The sequence below is a fragment of the Lytechinus pictus genome, chromosome 14 (genome assembly GCF_037042905.1).
Source record: "Lytechinus pictus isolate F3 Inbred chromosome 14, Lp3.0, whole genome shotgun sequence".
NCBI classification, from domain to species: Eukaryota; Metazoa; Echinodermata; class Echinoidea; order Temnopleuroida; family Toxopneustidae; genus Lytechinus; species Lytechinus pictus.
The window spans coordinates 7,680,203-7,699,110 of record NC_087258.1 but is presented as its reverse complement, the minus strand read 5'-3'; the positions used below and the strand labels follow the sequence as shown (position 1 = coordinate 7,699,110).

Genomic DNA, 18,908 nt, shown 5'->3' with positions numbered 1-18,908 from the left:
TCTAGAATAAGTATGGAAAATGATACTTATTTAAAGGGCAAGTCCAAGAATTCGCGCGCGTTACGTATGGGACATTTCAGAGGCTTTAATGACCTGAAAAATAGTGTTAAATGACTTTGATTAAATTGAATACCCTCATGATGGTAGACATCTAGGAGAAGAATAATCATGCAAAAAATTGTGTCATATGGCCTTGACCTTGACCTTTTAGAGAGAAAAGATGTGCCGTTACGTATGGGACGCAGAAAAAAAGACAATTTTTATAACCTTTTTTCAAGTTGAGAATTCTCTGAAAGTATTTCATTTGACAGCTTGTAACTTAGTGTGATAGAAGTCTGTACACTCTAGTATATCTATGGCAAGTTTCATGTCATAAGCCAAAACCCTCTAATTACAGACTCTAATATAACAAATTAATGACATGTTACGTATGGGACAGTTACGTATGGGACATTTTGTCCCCATAGAGAACGTACATAATTTTCCCATAATTTCAAAAATCCAAATAATAAAAAATATGGAAATATCAAGAGTTTTTTTTCTTTTAAAATGTTCTATTGAGACATATTTGATATGACTGAAAAGAAAATTAGCCATTTCAACAATTTTTTTTCTTGTTTTTCATGGTTTCATGAATTTCTTATGTATTTCTATTGTTTTTATTTTTTTCATATTGTTCCATTTTCACAGTTTTTTCACTTTGATTGTTTTCATCAATCAGTATTCATAACAAATTAGTCTTTAAACACTAAAGAAAAGGTAAATAATCACTTTTTAGAGCACTCTTGAAATTGGTTTTTCTCCATTCACTTCGTACACAAATCTCCCCATTGACATTGTGTGTAAATGTCCCATACGTAACATGTTGTCCCATACGTAACATTTTTTTAATTAAGTTTTGATTAAAAAGTAAACTTTATTTTTGAAACTTTTTGTGGTATAACAATTTCCTACTTGGACAAGACCTAATTTGCATATTTAATTAGATGACACCACTTTTTTCCCCAAAAAGTAATAAGATGTTATGGGGTCCATGTCCCACCTATGACTAAATCTTACAAGTTTTGGTTTGATTTTCTATGAGTTTTTATAATTGTCCCATACGTAACGCCCATTTTACCAATTATGCAAATTAGGTGCCCCACATTAGCATACATATGTATATTATCAAATTTTTCTTTATGAAATTTTAAAATTCAACATTTGGGCTTTCTTACCCCACCAAAGATAACTTCTTAAATTAAAGATGAAATTTTGCCTTCTAGGGTGACCTTTTCTTGGACTTGCCCTAAAATGTAGCAATATGCCTGCATATGGGTAGAAATTTAGAATAGTCACTTGCGTCACTGCATTTCCGCAAATGTGTATGATACGCCGTTTATCCAAAAAAAAAAAAGAGATGCAGAATTAACCTTTCCTGAACCATTTTTTGAAGCCTATATTGCAACCTAAGTCACTGTATATGTTGTAGATTTATATTTTAGGGTGATTTTTTTTTCTAATACACCCCAAATGCCTAAAAATTTGCGGTAGGTCTACCACAGTTGATATGTTGACTTTTAATTTCTTTGCAATTTCAATCAAGTTTATTCTGTGTTGGGGAGTGTGGGAGAACATGACCACTATTATGTCAATCTAAATTGCATATTCTTTTCTGCGAATTCGCGCACTCCGCTCGAAAGTTCTACGAAAGCACGTTGAAGTAAGATGTCTTCTCAACTATGGTCTTCGCTTTGGTCTAATGCATTTTTATTCTAGGGGGGATATAGAGGCAAAGAAAGGACAACAAAAATGATAAAAAGTTTGAACTAGATTCGATGAAACTATAAGGTATTTTATTAATATGAATTTGTCCACTTGGACTTTACACTTCCAACTGATGAATTGCTGATGTCTGGCACCTTCAAAGTAGGTCCCAGGCCAGGCAAATCATCATTTTTAGAAAATGAATCTGTCCAAAAACTTTTGACTCAACTCGTCTCACCTGCATCACCCAGTACAGTGGTCTCACCCAGTCTCTCTCGATCTTTATCTGTCAAGATAAATAGCGGTAAATCTGGTCAGAAAAATGCCTCTAAAAATTGCAGTTGTGTGCTCGAGTAATCAAAACAGGAGTATGGAAGCCCATGCCATATTGAGGTACAATTCAACCCTATATTCATGTTGCTTATCACATTTAGAGCATATGCAATTGTTTGTGCGGTGTGTGTGTGCTACCTCAGGCTCAGGTCTGGTCCCATTCATCCATATCTACGTTGTTTCCATGGTCTAGGCCCTCTATGGCCTAATTAAACGCGGGCTAACGTATTGTTGGGCCTTAATTTTGTTTAATTTAATATTAATAACTCAGCCCCAGGGAGGTCGGGCGCCTTTGCTCTGCAGCCTTAGCTACAGTGGCATAGCTCCCTGGGTTATGGACTTGAATAAAGTTTATACTTTTTATAGTAAGGCAAGGGCAAGCATAGGCATAGCCATATTTATGGGTAGGCCTAACCTATTTAGTAATAGTATAGGCCTAGGCCTATAGTATTTTTTAATGATCAATTCAGACTTGGTCAAGACTCAATTCATCTTTCAATTCAAGAGAACAAGTCAAACTCATTCAGTTTTTAACTACAGACTTATAGAGGATCTAAGGAACTCATCAAGTAAAGTTAGATCAATAGGGGTAAAAAAATACATTGTGCGATTTCCATTGATCAGTGCCAGTGGAGAAAACTGTCTCTGACAGTGACAGGCCTTGCTGCTGCTTGGGCTAAGACTAAGAGCACTCAGAGTCACCCTCTCCTATTCACAGTCATTTGTCTAGATCGATCTTGAGTGAAAAGCAAAAAGCTGATCAGTGTAACTGTAAGTTGATGTGTTGTCTTTTGTGTGTGTGTTTGCTTTTATCGTAAAGGGGAAGTTCATTTTAGTTATGATAACCGTAATATTTAATGCAGGAAAATTAGAGAAAAATATTGGTAACAGTATGATGAACATCTGTGAAGGATTTATGAAGTTTTCGGTTAAAGTTTTGATTTGAGACAAGCAGCTCCTCCATACATGTATGTCATGACACTCATGTGATATAGATTCATAATCAAATCTTTTCCATCTACCAACGCTAAATTATAATTTCTCAAGAACTACCATTTCTTATGCAGGACCTAAGTTTTGGAACAAATTACCACAAGAAATCAAAATATGCCCTACTTTGAATATGTTTTAAAGAAAACTAAAAAAATACCTAGTTGAAAATGAATCCTAGAATAAAGTTAACAAAATATTGCCTTGGTGGGAGGTTCCGGATGTTTGGTTGTCTCTTGTTATTTCATTTACACTTATATTTCTGAATTCCATGTGTGTCTATTTCTTTTTCTATTGTTTTGTGTTATATTTTGGTATATATTTAAGAAACATTTTATGTAAATTTTATTACCTTTGGGAATAACCCTGATAGGCCTTTGGCCTTTGTTAATTCCCACCACATTATGATTCCGAACTGAATATGTTTCATTTTAATGTTTTTTATTGTATATATCTATCTGCATATGAATTTGTACTTGTGTTTTTAATCAGATGTGGAAATAAATTTGAATTGAATAGAATTGAAAAATTGAATAATTTTAAAATGTTATTTTCTTCAAATTTGAAAGTGATTTTATTTTTGCGGCGGATATATATCAGACACATCAATATTACCCCTTCTATAAGAAATATGTTTTCACTCATCAAATTTCATTAGAAGTTAAGGAAATTATATTTCTACTCGCATATGACTTTAAAATTAAAAAAATCACAACCACTCTTACTTGATTGGGCTTTCATTAAACCTACTGATACATTTTTCCTCAAATTTTCCTTATATTAAAACCAACTTATTGTTAGGGTGTACTCTTCATTTAAGACTTAATTAGATCTACTTTTTTTTTCCAATTTTGACCAATAATGTAGTAATAGAATTAGTCGATAATAGAACAATATTTCCATTTATCCTTGTTTTGAATTACTGTGTAAATTTTTGCTCAAAAAGAAAAAAATACTTTGCATTGTATTTGTAACAAGGGTGTTGAGTGTCATTGCAGGCCTTCTCCGCAGTACATTTTCACACCATAGTACATTTTAGGAAATGTCCTGATGTGATATGCCATTTCTGTATGTTTCCCAATGCCATTTTTAACTATTTTTTACTTCTTTGCAGCAAGAAAGGCTTCAATGTGAAGTCGTATGGAACCGGTGCCACGGTGAAGCTGCCTGGTCCGGCTGCAGACAAGCCCAACATATATGACTTCAAGACGACATACGAGGAGATGTATCAGGATCTGAAACGCAAGGACCGTGATTTGTATCCTTAATGAATAGAATAATTTATGATGATAATGGTAACAATATTTTGATGCTATATTACCTAGGGTACCAACTTCAGTTGAAATTTTGGTCTATTGGTTGGTCGAGCGTTATCCTTCTTCAATCACAAATGCTGAGCAAATAGCTTGAAGACAGAAGGTCCCATTATTACATGTATGTCTTTGGTATGGCTCTTCGTTCATTAGGTGCTGTACCACTGAGCCACTATGCCCTTCTAGTTACTTTTATTTTTTATGAATATATTTAGTACTTTAATTGATATTAAAGAAAAATGTTGATTTGAATAAATAGAGAAAAATCAAAGTAGTAAAACGCTGAAAATTTCATCAAAATCTGATGTAAAATAAGAAAGTTATGACATTGTAAAGTTTTGCTTATTTTGGCACAAAATAGTGATATGCACAATTCAAATGAGACAGTCGATGATGTCCCTCACTATTTCTTTTGTTTTTACTGTTTGAATTATACAATATTTCATTTTTATAGATTTGACAATAAGGACCAACTTGACTGAATAATATAGTATTAAACAATGCTCATTCCACTTTTTCAGAGAAGAATTAATCGTCGTTTCACTTGACAATAAGGAGAAAAATAGAATATGGCCTATTTCATATAATAAAATACAAAAGAAATAGTTAGTGGATGACGTCATCGGTATCTTCATTTGCATTCCCATCAGGATGTGCATATAACTGTTTTGTGAAATTAAGCGAAACTTTAAAATGTCATAACTTTCTTATTCTACATCCGATTTTTGTCTCACCTGCATAGCAGAGTGAGACTATAGGCGCCGCTTTTCCGACGGCGGCGGCGACGGCGACGGCGGCGGCGGCGGCGTCAACACCAAATCTTAACCTGAGGTTAAGTTTTTGAAATGACAGCATAACTTAGAAAGTATATGGACCTAGTTCATGAAACTTGGCCATAAGGTTAATCAAGTATTACTGAACATCCTGCCTGAGTTTCATGTCACATGACCAAGGTCAAAGGTCATTTAGGGTCAATGAACTTAGACCATGTTGGGGGAATCAACATCAAAATCTTAACCTAAGGTTAAGTTTTTGAAATGTCATCATAACTTAGAAAATATATGGACCTAGTTCATGAAACTTATACATAAGGTTAATCAAGTATCACTGAACATCCTGCATGAGTTTCACGTCACATGACCAAGGTCAAAGGTCATTTAGGGTCAATGAACTTTGGCCGAATTGGGGTATTTGTTGAATTACCATCATAACTTTGAAAGTTTATGGATCTGATTCATGAAACTTGGACATAATAGTAATCAAGTATTACTGAACATCCTGTGCAAGTTTCAGGTCACATGATCAAGGTCAAAGGTCATTTAGGGTCAATGAACTTTGGTCAAATTGGGGTATTTGTTGAATTACAGCCATAAATTTGAAAGTGTGTTGGTCTAGTTCATAAAACTTGGACATAATAGTAATCAAGTATCACTGAACATCCTGTGCGAGTTTCAGGTCACATGATCAAGGTCAAAGGTCATGTAAGGTCAAAGAACTTTGGCCACGTTGGGGGTATTTGTTGAATTGCCATCATATCTCTATAAGTGTATTGGTCTAGTTCATAAAACGTGGAAATAAGAGTAACCAAGTATCACTGAACATCTTGTGCGAGTTATAGTAGTTTTCAAAATCAGCACTGCTGCTATATTGAATCGCGTGATGCAGGTGAGACGGCCAGAGGCATTCCACTTGTTATGAAATTTTCAGCATTATGCTTGTTGGATTTTTCTCTTTTTATTCAAATCAACTTTTTGTTGGAATGAACTTGTCCTTTAAGTTTTCTGTTTCTCAAATGATAATGATAGCTGGATTTGGTACGTGCTTTTTCCAGAGGATATTAAATTCAAATGTTATCAACCTGAATTTGGCTCTAATTGCGGCTTCATCAGCAGTTTCCTTGCCTTAACAATTTTGAAATTTAAGACCTGGAAACACATCAAAAATGCTTTCATATTCATTCATAGTTTATACCATAGAATTCGTCAATTTGTCTTTAGAAACATTCATTTCTCACCAGCGCATATCATCATTTTGTCATTAACACATGAAACTTGTATTCTTACTCATATTCTTTGTTTGAAAGTCCTTAATTAACTTCTAACTAGATATACACAGAATGGTATTCTACATATGTTAGATAGGAACAGAAGGATAAAGCCAAAGCCAGAGAGATTTCAGAGCACCAAAGAGAAGTTTGATGTCGTTCTCACTGCAGAAGAAAGAGTTTATGATCAAGTGTTGGAAGGTATGTAAAAGCTAGGGTGTAGATAAGGGGAAACTTGGGGGGAAAATTCAAAGTGTTTTTAATTTTGTAATGTCAATTTGAAAGAGTATTATGATATTTTGTAGAGTGTTTGTTTGAAGCTAGTCTTCTGTCCCTCTCCATTTAATTTGATATATATATAAAAAACAATTTTACAGGGGCTTGCCTTTCATACAAGCATGGCTTTTCTTGGCCAATCCCTCTGTTTCTGTTTCATTCACTTAAAGCCAAAATCATTGTAGTTCACCTCATTTCCTGTTTATCCAACTATTTTTTTTATGTTCTTTTATGAATGATCTTGAAATGTTTAAGATATTTTCACTATGTATTGTTACTTTGAATGTATTTTTTTTTACAGAAAAATGAGTAGATGTAAATGTAAAAATCTAAATCTTATGTGCTGTAGGGGTACTAGGGATTGGTGGATAAGTCCTTGGACTCTCCTAAAGTCTATTCAGCTATTGTCAATTGCATTGACATAATATTTTCTAAATTATCTTTAATGTTTCATGATCTGTCTTTCATGTATCTATTCTAATAGATTATATTAATTATGGTATTGGCTTTCAAGATGACCACAGAACACTCCCCATTCCCTTCATGCCTTCCCATGTGACCTTTGACTTTTTACCCTTTAACAGATTTTGAATGCAAGGAGGAAGACACCCAGATGCCAGTTCACATCATCAACATTGACATTCAAGATAACCACGAGGAGGCCACTATAGGAGCATTTAGAATGAGCAACTTGTGCATAAAGGTAAGGCTTACCTTAGAATGAAAAGAAAATAAATCAGTAAAAAGAATCCTTTGTAGAATTAAAGGAGAAGTTCACCCTGGTGTAAAGTTAGTATAAAGTAATTCAGAAAAAACAAACGAAACCTGTTAATCAATATTTAGCAAAATTCCCTCAGAAGATTAAAGGAGTTATAGATTTTTTAAAAGGATTTGTGAAATCGAATATAGGTAGCTCATTCATGTGTCAGGTGATAGAAGTTCCATTTCATTCCTTCTTCATTTTATGACATATTCTCATGGTATTTGGCACCTACACATAGGTCTTGAGGTAAAGGTGTGCAAGACACATTTTTTTAAAGTGCCAGAAAAAATATTACCATGGTAACAGCATATCATGGCCAAAACCCCAAGGAAAACTCATTCCAGATAGAATTACTTCCTCAGGTTTTTAACACTTCTCATGAAATTTGGCAAAACTATTGGTCTTGGGGTGAAAAAAAAATGCAAGACCCATTTTCTATATATGTTGTAAACTGTGTTGCCATGGTAATGACATTGGGTGGGGTATTAATCACCTTCAGTGATATTTCTTTTTTTCTGTTGTTGATTGTTAATGAGCATTATGAACATTAGCTGTATTAGTCCATGTAGCCGCCCCCTATCAATCTTTCTCGTTCTTTCTTTCTTTCTTACCCTTGTGTATAGCTTAGCTAAATTTTTTTTGTTAAAAACTCAGTCTGATTGACGTTAAATAATTAATCTTTTTCCTACTTCCTTCCATTTATTTCCCATCAGCTTCAGGGGCTACGAGATCTTGACAAGGAAATAGATGAACTAATCCAGACATTTGAAGATGAACTCAACATCAGTGTTTTACATACGCTGTGTTTCTACTGACACTGGTTTAATTCAGTCTTCAGTCAGGTGCCACAAAGAACTGAATAACTTACTGGAATAGACTGCCCAATTAGGAACTGCTGATAAGACCTTGTTTTTTCAGTCTTCAGAGGGCATTCCTCAAAGAAGTAATTACGGGAAAGGACTGCCCTCAGGAGCATGGTGATGAATCTTGGGATTTCTTCATTCTTCAGTCAGCCGACACTTGGACTAAATCCCTTGCAGGAATGAACTACCATCAAGAACTGATGAGAATACTTGGTTTTCTTCAGCCTTGAGTCAGGGGCCATTTTTCAAAGCAGTAACTTCGTTATGTAGGCATGTCTTGGTCTTGTGGTTCTGAAACTCGCCTTTCAAACAGGGTCTTGGGTTCGAATCCTAGCCATGTTGTGTTTTCCGTCAGCAAAAAATGTAACCGCACTGTGCTGCACTCGACCCAGGTGATGTAAATGGGTACCCGGCAGGATTATTTCCTTGAATGCACTGAGAGCCGATGATGGGAGCTTGAGCTAAGACCGAAGAAATAATAGCAAGCGCTTTGTATACTCAGGCAAAAAGTGCTATATAAATCCAGCTATTATTATTATTGTTACGGTAATGGAGTGCCCAGTCGTTAGCTATTGATAATACCTTGTTTACTTCAGTCAGCGGCCACTCAAAAACTGAATCCCGTGGAGGATTGGTCTGTCCTCTAGAACCCAGCAATATTGCCATGGTTTTCTTCAGCCTTTCGTCAAAGGCCATGCCGCAAAGAACTAGATCCCTTACAGGAATGGACTGTCTAGTCAGGAAATGGTGAGAAAACCTTGGTTTTCTACAGTCGTAGGACACTTTTAACCCGTTGGCAACTGTATTCTTAATTTTCAAATAGACTTTGTACAGGAATCAGTCGGTTCCAGTAGGCAATGGGTTAAAAGAACTAATCCCTTTCAGGAATGACTTCCCTCAGGAACTGGTGATAACACCTTGGTTTTCTTAATTCTTCAGTCAGAAGCCATGCCCCCCAAAATTAGATCCCGTACAGGAATGGACTTCCCTGTGGAGATGGCGATAAAGCATTGGTTTTCTTCCGTCAGAGGCCACTCATGAAGTGTCAGAAGATGCCTTTTTTTTAGATATTGGAACGAGAATGTTGGATATCTATAACCTCAGTCTTGGTCTTAAATGATCTCACTCCATTCATTAGATATTGTACTATCATGGTATCAAAAATTAAGTTCAATCCCACACTTACTAAACCTTCCAAAATAGCCTTAAACATTCTGAAAGCTTTGTGGGACTGTTTATGGTAACAATGATAGTGTAATCTTTTGTGATAATTATTTGACATGGGAAGGCCAAGTTAGTACTTGTTCTGTATGAATTATGATTCCTTGATCAAGAATACTCTATTTGAAACAAAATATTTCTTTGTACTTCACAAGCAAATAGCATATTGTTAATAAGCCATAACTGATGTTCTCTTTGAAAATCATGAAAAAAAGTAATTTTTTGGCAGTCGGACTGTTCAGAATGACAACAATTCATTCTCTTATCTGCAGCAACCCCTTGTTTAATGAATAATGGGCTTCATGAATAATCATTGTTTTCTTACACAGCCGTATACATAGAAACCTTACCTTACCACTGTTCCTTCTCTTTAAAGAGGTTGGATGTCATGGTTTTCCATCTGTTTCTGTCCAGTGCTATCTTGCAGCATTTGTTTCATATCCCAGAAAAGGACCATAAATTTTATGGTCCTTTTCAGGGATATTTTTCTCATGTACATGCTGCTTTTCATGAATTTGATTGTAATTTTATGAATTATTAACCAATCAATATACAAGTGAGGCATATGATATTCATGGCTATCACTGGAGTGCAGACTTTGATGAATCTACTCTTAAAATTCTGTACCTAAATTTTTCTTCTTTTGTATTTACACATTATAGGCCAAGGTATATGAATATACTTCTGTATTTTGCTCTTTGTAATAAATCATGCCAAAACAAATATGCAAATCTTTTAATTCAGCATTTATTCTGTTTGAATTTCGTATCTAGTACATCAAGGTAATGGCAATTAATTTGCATAACAAGTAAATACTGAAACAAAAATAATGAAACATATATTTTAAAATATTTTACAGGGCCCCGTCTCACAAAGAGTTACGATTGATCCAATCAGTCTCAACTGTATGGAAATCAATCCATAGCATAAATTTTTCTACAAGAACTTTGCACAATCTTCTAAGTAAACAAAGAGAATCACACTGAATTTTCAAGAGAACAATGAATGTATGAATGTACATCATATCTAGAAAAATTTTGAACAAGTTTGCATTTTAGATGTTGACATTGTTGGCCGTCCATAGTTGTGTTTGATCGGATCAATCGTAAGTCTTTGTAAGACAGGGCCCAGATCTGTTTAATTCATACTCTGGAAAGTGGAGGTTGTAGTGGGGAAAAGTAGGGGTATAGGAAAAGCAGGATGAAAGGATGGGATGTGGAAAGACAGTGGTGATTAGAGGGAGAGAGAGACTATAATGGAATTATTGATTTTTTTAAAAGATATCCAAAATTGAAGAATGCAAAGATGAGGAAGAGATGGGACATGATAGGAAGAAAAAGGTTACAATCAAAGGTTATAATCAAGTAAAAAGTGTTGGTATGTGAAAATGGATGATAATAGACACATGAATATGAAATAAAAGAGAGAGAGAGAGAAAGAAATTGAATTGATTAACAAAATTTAATAACAGGAAGTTAGATAGCATGAGAAAAGAAAAAGGAGGGAAATGGGATGATCGGGAGAAAGATGAAGAAAACAGATATAGTACATTCTTAAGAATAATTTTTAAAAAGTTTCAAAAGAGTCATTATAAGAATGAAATATGGGGGACAATTTTATTCGTGCTACAAACATGAGAGATGCCACTTTGGGGAAGGGGGTGGCTGCACCTCCTATGAAAAAAGTACAGAAATGAAAGAAAGTAACGAACGTGAGTTTTGTAACAAATTTGCTGGGTAACTAATGTAACTATAAAAGTGACATTTTATTCAATGATCAGCCTCATTAAAATACCATTGCGCCGCATCTGAACTACATGATGAACTCTGTGATGAATACAGTAGAGAGGAAATACAATTTTCAAAAAAAAAAAACAAAACTGTCATGGTTGTGCTTTTTTTTAATTGTATTCAGCAAACTATTTTGCATAGACGTAGTAATAGGACCCATTCCAAGTGTATTTGTTGGACTGCCAGGACCCCATATACGTCATGGCACCGTTGGATGTTGATCTTGGACCAAAGTAGACGGACTCGATCAAGACCTGTTCCGATGCCTCATTGGGTTTTGGAACTTCACCCCATCCACACTTGTGCGATGTGCCAGCAGTGTTACGACAGGTTATCCGATTACCTTGGAAAAAAATAAAAGAGAAAGATATTCAAATCGATAAGCAAAACATGTTATTTGATCTATGGGAAATATTTTACCCCAAAGACCACTAGCGTACCTACGGTGGGGGGGGGGGGGCAGAGGGGGCAGACTGCCCCCCCCCCCCCAAGACTCTTTTTTTTTCTTTTTCTTTTTTTTGCGGACGATATCCTTTATTTGTGGTTGAAGACCTTTTTTTTTTTTTTTGCTTGTCAAATTTTTTGGCGGATGAATTTGCCCCCCCCCCTGTGGAAAATCCTAGGTACGCCACTGCCAAAGACAGATCAAAGGTTGACCGTGGAGACCCAGTGATGTACCTGACATTTACTTCCAAGCAAGTCAAAGGCCATCAAATAAAACAAAATTATATTTGGTTCCCCACCAGAGAAGAGAAATTGTAAAAAATTTGAAGATAATTTATAATGAAATAAGAATGATAATTAAGTTGGGCCTCGTGGCAAGTTTCATTTTACCCCCTTCTCTTATCCGCCCCTATACAAGTACCCATAGCCTCGATATATATATATTTTTAACAAGTGCACACCAAGTTAATACCAATAATGCATATAGCATTTCCATTTATTTGAAAGCAAGCTAAAAGAGCATTGTACATTAAATGCTTTGCCCACGGGCATAGGTGCCGCGGCCGGGGATCGAACCCCGGACGTTATATGTATAGCCAGGCGCCTTAGACCACTCGGCCACGGCACCATTTTGATATGTTTCACACACACTATCTCTCTCTCTCCTCCCTGCAAATGTTTACTCTCTCTACCTCTTTTTTTTTCTTTCTCTCTGTCCCTTTCCGCCCCTCTTCCTCTATTGCTATCCTTCATTTTCTTCACCCACACCTTTGCCCTTCTCGATATCTAACCATCCTGTTCTTCTTCCCTTCTTCCTTATTTTACTGGCTTTCCTTTCTTGACAATTATAAATGCAATCTGTAGGCCCTATTCGGTGACACGACATTCGCTCCGGCGACAATTGTTCCGGGTTTAGTTGGTATAAGATATAGGGTTAGGGTTGCAATAGGGTTTTATATTAGATTTATGACCGGGGTTTATGCCTAGTCTGCTGGGCAAACCCTTCACTCGAGTAAAGGGTCTGAATTGCAGCCTACTCATGCCTTGTGTACTGAAGGCCCTCTCGCTCAGGTATTGACACAGCAAGTTTTGTATGTGCTAGTCTTTGCGTGGAGACTCACTTGTTGATCAAAGTTTCAATCAGGGTCTGTGCCTGCAGACTAGTTTATGCCCGGGGGTTATGATAGGGTAGAGTACACATCAAGGGTTAAATCCCGGGGGTTGAATTTGGTAATTTCGTTAGTGTGTGAAATTTACAGCGGAGCAATTGTCGCCGGAGCAAATATCATGGAACCCTCTAATATACAACCCACCTCCTGGTAGGAATTCAAGCCTGGTGAAGTTCTCTCCGAATCCATCGATGTAGAAAGGGGCACGGTTAAACCAAGGAAGGATTCGGGCGTGGATACGGGATGGGTTCGTGCTGTCATCCGCTTGAACGCTTCATGAGAAATATGTGAAATATATAGAGCTTCAATAAGAAAAGATAATGTTGAAAGATCCAACTGACCGGCCCAATCCGAAAATGGTAAGGGGAGGAAATCGACTAATTATATAGACCAACGTGAGTAGTGACAGATCAAAGGGCACAGCAGCACAGGGCCACGTCCACTCCCAGCTTCCAACATATGTTAAAAATGCCCCTCTCCGACTAAGTGTTCACTTGTTTTCTTGAGAGCAATGTTGTAGTTTTTTAATTGAGAAAAAACATTGTCCTGGGGGTGGAGGAGGTCATCAACTACGCCCCGTCGCATAAATATTACTTGAATGATAACCAGAATGATTCCGTGGAAGTTATCGGGTAGAAGGGTTCTAACCCCCACTTATAACTTTTATGAACGAAAAAAGATTTCAGAGGAATAATCAAATTTGGAGTAAAAACCCTTTGGGGGTGCATGGTGTCCCGGGTACTTTCAAATAAATGGCAGAGAATAATGTGGCCCATATTGGGGAAAATCCCGAATCAAACCGTTTACGAGAGAATGCTTTTCAAACCAAATATGGGGATAAGCAAAGTGCTTCCAGTAGTATAATTTCCTTCAAATCTGCATACCCCCGCCCCTATCTACCCCCCCCCCTCTCTCTCTCTCCATTCCTTCTTCCATTACCTGAATGTGACATCTGTGTGGATCTTGAATGTATTATACTTCATATCTATCATTTCCTTTATGTCTGATGGCTCCATAACCTGTAGTCGTACTTCAATTAGGTCTTCGTCGATGAAGTTCCATACGTTCTGTTTACCCGCCTTACCATACCTGGCCCATCCGCCCCCAAACAATTCCATCTCACAGAAAACCTGTCGAAATTGAACATAGTATATTACAAAGCGTTAACTTTTTTATTTTGATATTCACGGATGACATTAATATGCTGCTGAAAGTACTGCATCCGAAGCAAGAACTTTCCATAACTCCTTCAACACTGTCAATGTTTTCATCAAGTTGGATAAGTTGCAGAAATTCGCAAGGTCTGGAAGTTATACGCAACATCCTTGTGGAGCCTTCAGCAATTTTCTTGAACTTTCCATATCTTCCTATAACATTGCAAATTTTTAAAAATCATTGTAAAAGTTTCTCGTACCTCTGTGAAATATCCGTTTTCCAAGTAGTAGTGTCCGGATGGTTTGTTACAAGTCAGTTTGAGCTGGTTGCAGGAGACCGCTGGCTTCATGGACGTACCTAGATCATCGCAATATTGATGGAGACTGGTGGTCGGTGACGACTGGGATGGACTAAATGTCATAGCTGGGAATCCTTTATCGAACCACAAAATAATATTTATAGATGTTACTTTTTGTGCAATATCGGTGTAAATCGTATCCCAGATCATTTCGCAATCAGGGTAGCCAATTGCCATTTACTAATTGCCAATGGGCTAATCACCATTACTAATAGTAGTTGTAGTAGTAGTAGTAGTAGTAGTAGTAGTAGTAGTAGTAGTAGTAGTAGTAGTAGTAGTAGTAGTAGTAGTAGTAGTAGCAGTAGTAGTAGTAGTAGTAGTAGTAGTAGTAGTAGTAGTAGTAGTAGTAGTAGTAGTAGTAGTAGTAGTAGTAGTGATATTAGTGTAGTAGAAGTAGTAGTAGTAGCAATACTGTCAGGGGCAGATCCAGTTTTCGACAATAGGGGTAGGGTGGAAAAACGTTTTTATCCACAAATTTTAACCAAATCGGCCGCAAAGAGTTGTTTTTGTTGGTTTCTCTGAAGGGGTAATCCCATTAGTGATTTATTGGCTTTATTCTTACAAACAAGATGATTAATCTGATTTTTTTTTACAAAAAGAACACTTATTTATATTTTGTAACATTGAAAAGAACGATTTTCTTCTTAAATGAACTATGCAAACGTAAAGCGCGGGCTGAAAATTCCGATTTGAAACTGCAGATTTCAAAGTTACTCAACAAACAATACGGGCGTAAAGCGAGAACTGTTTTTTTTTTTACAAATCTAGACCAAGAATTTGACCTAGAAACAAACGGGGCATTCTGAGCTCGTTTAGTAATCATGAAAATGATGGATATCTTCCTAATTAAATTATACAAGCGCAGAGTCGAGCCGAAAATCTTTATATGATACATGGAAGAATTTTCATTTTCCACGTCTTTCCCTCACCATGTTTTATTCACTTGCCTTCTCCCTCTTAGTTTAACTCTTTTTTTTTCTTCTCACCTCCTTTCCCCCTTTACTCCCCCTTTATCTTCTTTGTGTCGCCAATAAGGGGAAAGGGGCGGACCCTTCGGTCCCGCTGGATCAATTGAAATTCTACTTTCATAATTATTATTATCATCATTATTATCATCTGATATCAATATTATTGTTTTTATTATAATTATTATTAATCATTATAATTTATCATAATTTATTGTGATGTTCGACGGTAATTTTTTTGGGGATGATTACACAGGCCATTCCCTTCTCCGAAAAATGAATGAACATATATCCCCCAATCCCCTGGATTTACGCCCGTGGAATCAACACTCGCGTACGTCAGAGATTAGATTAGAATGGAGAAATTTCGTTAAAATACACATAATACATCATCATTAGGTCCGGGTTGAGAAAATTAATTATATTGCCATTACAAACCAATATTTCACAATTGAAAGCCTGGAAAAGAGAATGATATAAGGTACAATCGGCCGTCCCACACGAGGAGTGAACCTACAGGGTGTATACTCACTTTTTCTCAATTGTAAAAAAAAAAAAAAAACAGTTAAACAAAGTATATTGTGAAAGAAATGTAGTGAAATGGTGAAATATGTTGAAGTAATTATATATCCACACACACACTCACACATCATCCTCACCCTCACCACACACACACATATATAAATATATATATATGCATATATATATATATATATATATATATATATATGGGTGTGTGCGTGTGTGTGTGGGGGTGAGGGTGTGTGGATATTTATATATATATATATATATATATATATATATATAAAACTCCTGCCCTAAACACACACAACCATGCATTCCAACACACCCTTACACACACTCTAAAAAACGTTCGGATGAATGAACTTGAACAAAATACTGCGTGAAACATGTTTTATAATATTATCTTATCGAGTCCTGGAGCAAATACCGCTGTGACATTATGCGTTGTGACGTGTGACATGCATTAGAAATTTTCGCTGCGACAGTATGCGTTGCGACATGTGACGTTATGCGTTAGAAAAGTAACGACAATATGCGTTGACTGCGACATTATGCGTTGGTGTGAGATATCGGTTGTGACAGGGGCTACCCTGATTATTTAGCCCATTTACTACTGGAACCAAACATTGCCCCTTCAAAGTCAATGGGAATATCTAAATTTAGTATTTAATAGGTTAATACCGGAAATAAATAAAATAATAAATACCTTTCATCAAGTTGTGGACACCTAGTGCTTCTGCCTCCGAACACGTCTCGCCATCATCAGCAAGAGCTACGCTCATTGCCGCCAGGGCTAGCTTCTTGAGTTTGTTAGTCGATCGCTCAAGATCAGAAACCCTAGACTCTAATCTTGTCATCTTCTCCTGCATCTCGTCAACTTTGACTGAGTCCACAATTTCTGTGGGAGAATTAAAAAAAATCAAAGATAATCCTACAAAAATGTTCATCTACTAGTACCCTTTTTGGTGAAATGTCCATGCAGAGACGCCCATAACTGGGACAAATCACTTTTTAAAGGGCTATGATATCATGTTCATTATCACATATTTACTGCCGTCATTTTAATATCATTTTCTGTGTAAGATAGAGATTGATGAAAATGTATCTATTTTCATAAGTATCATCCTTAGATATTTTGATGTGTTTACTTCGGGAGTACTTTTTCTACATATTTGTCTGACAGGTTTTTAGATCTGACATTTTCCCTTGATTTTGATGAATCATTGTTACTATGGTAACTGTAGGATAAAATGGGACTTGTCGGATAAAACGCCCAAGAAGTCATTTCATAAAATATTCCCGTGTGGAAGAGGATAATATCAACGTGTGCTGAATTCAAATTCAAAAGGGGCCAAAAATACAATAAAGGCCAAATACAAATTACAGTAGGCCTACATACCGGTGCGATATTCATAAGAAATCTTTTTAATAAATCATGACAGTGAAAGTACATAATTGGTATATTACTGCAATGAATTCAATTATTATTGGTATCGAGCACATCTATCACGTTCATGATTTTTTTTTCTTTCACTTTTAACCAGCCTTTGCTGATCATTCAATATTTACCCCATTTTCGATTTTTTTTCTTTCCAAAATAATTATCATTATTCGTGTGTCAATGCTCTACTAGAAATACCCCCGAAACGCACATTCTTAAGCAACTTACACTCTCTGTCTGTATTTGCACCCCCCTCTCTTTATCCTTGACTTCGAATCTTTCTATATAACTTTCCATCCATGCTCAATCGTTTTTAGTACTCTGATTGAATTTCAGCACTAATTCGAAGTTACAAATATAATAGCCAACATCACCTTCAGCTAATTGGTCGACAAGATCAACAACGCCATCCCGACCCTTCATACCACTACTAGACGCTGTCGTTGTCGCCATCGTAGCCGTAGTCGTTGATGCACCGCCGTCCTCTCCATCGTTCGCCTCCGAGGCCGAGGAGCTGGGCTCGAAGAAACTTGCCAAAAATTCGTCAGTGGGAGTTGGTGATCGCACACCCTTAGCGTCCACACAGTCGGGGAGGTCGATGACCATGGTCGTGAGCAGGAGAACGAGGAATGCCTTCATCGTCTTCCCATGTGTACTCATCGTCAATGAATTCCTGGTCGATCAATGAGGAAACATGAACACCGTATTCCAGAAATCCCTTCAAGCAGTCTTGGTTCTGTCAAAATCAGAGTCTGATCTGACTTATTTCATGGCAGTGGGCCTTTATGAAGATGAAACTATCAACGAAACTTAGGAATACGTTCAGGGAGTTAGATCAAGATGGTAATACAATGAAAACGCTTTGTTGTACACTGTACTCCTGTCCTTTGTGGAGAGGGGTGGAGATGCACAACATATGAGTGGTTTCACTTTCCATGAAAACGAGCGGTTGGGTCTGAAACATTTCTTAACCGCGTATAGCCAGTCGTTTCACTTTTCCGAAAAAGGGGGCAGGGCACTTAGCATATCTGGTCATAGGGGGGGGGGGGAGGGCAAAGTGCCCCCTCACGTAATTTGGATAATTTTTCAAGTTGAAATTGCTTCCGGATATTGCAGTGACCATTTGTTGTTTAAAAAATGTACTACCCTCCCCCCTCAACCCGATTTTATATCGGTATACGACAGGGGCGTTTACAAGTTAACACTATAATATGAAAATTAAAGTATTTTATATCAATTTCGATACCAACATGACTTTCATCAATGATGCCAAAGTAATTTTGAGCAGAATCAGTCGCGGCACCAGGAAATTATAGTGGGGGGGGGGGGGTAAATTGCCAATTCGTCTACTGCCAACTCGTCCACTCACCACATGGTCTCCTTTCATGTAGTCTAATGCCATTTCGTCCATCAACATTTCGTCTAACAACCATTTGGTCCAATAACCATTTGGTCCAATCATGCATCACTTCGTCTTATCACCATTTCGTCTCATAACCACTTGGTCTAATA

The 18,908-nt window shown here is 36.7% G+C and overlaps 2 protein-coding genes across 3 annotated transcripts; one reads left to right on the top strand and one right to left on the bottom strand.

Annotated features, from left to right (window-relative positions):
• The first annotated feature begins 1,668 nt into the window (after positions 1–1,668).
• LOC129275961 (RNA polymerase II subunit A C-terminal domain phosphatase SSU72-like) lies at positions 1,669–10,274 on the top strand. Its single transcript, XM_064109263.1, has 5 exons — positions 1,669–2,139; positions 4,184–4,327; positions 6,488–6,627; positions 7,287–7,405; positions 8,179–10,274. The coding sequence occupies exons 1-5, from the start codon at positions 2,069–2,071 to the stop codon at positions 8,278–8,280; spliced, it is 576 nt and encodes a 191-aa protein (XP_063965333.1). The 5' UTR covers positions 1,669–2,068; the 3' UTR covers positions 8,281–10,274.
• Positions 10,275–10,280: 6 nt separating this feature from the next.
• On the bottom strand, positions 10,281–18,339 carry LOC129276303 (echinolectin 1-like). 2 transcript variants are annotated; one of them, XM_064109261.1, is made up of 6 exons: positions 17,771–18,339; positions 16,662–16,853; positions 14,367–14,539; positions 13,892–14,082; positions 13,097–13,224; positions 10,281–11,682 (listed from the first exon to the last, which is right to left on the bottom strand). In XM_064109261.1, the coding sequence occupies exons 1-6, from the start codon at positions 18,054–18,056 to the stop codon at positions 11,468–11,470; spliced, it is 1,185 nt and encodes a 394-aa protein (XP_063965331.1). In that variant the 5' UTR covers positions 18,057–18,339; the 3' UTR covers positions 10,281–11,467. The 2 variants fall into 2 exon arrangements, with proteins under 2 accessions (XP_063965331.1, XP_063965332.1); XM_064109262.1 differs by having other exon boundaries at positions 17,822–18,288.
• Positions 18,340–18,908: the final 569 nt, after the last annotated feature.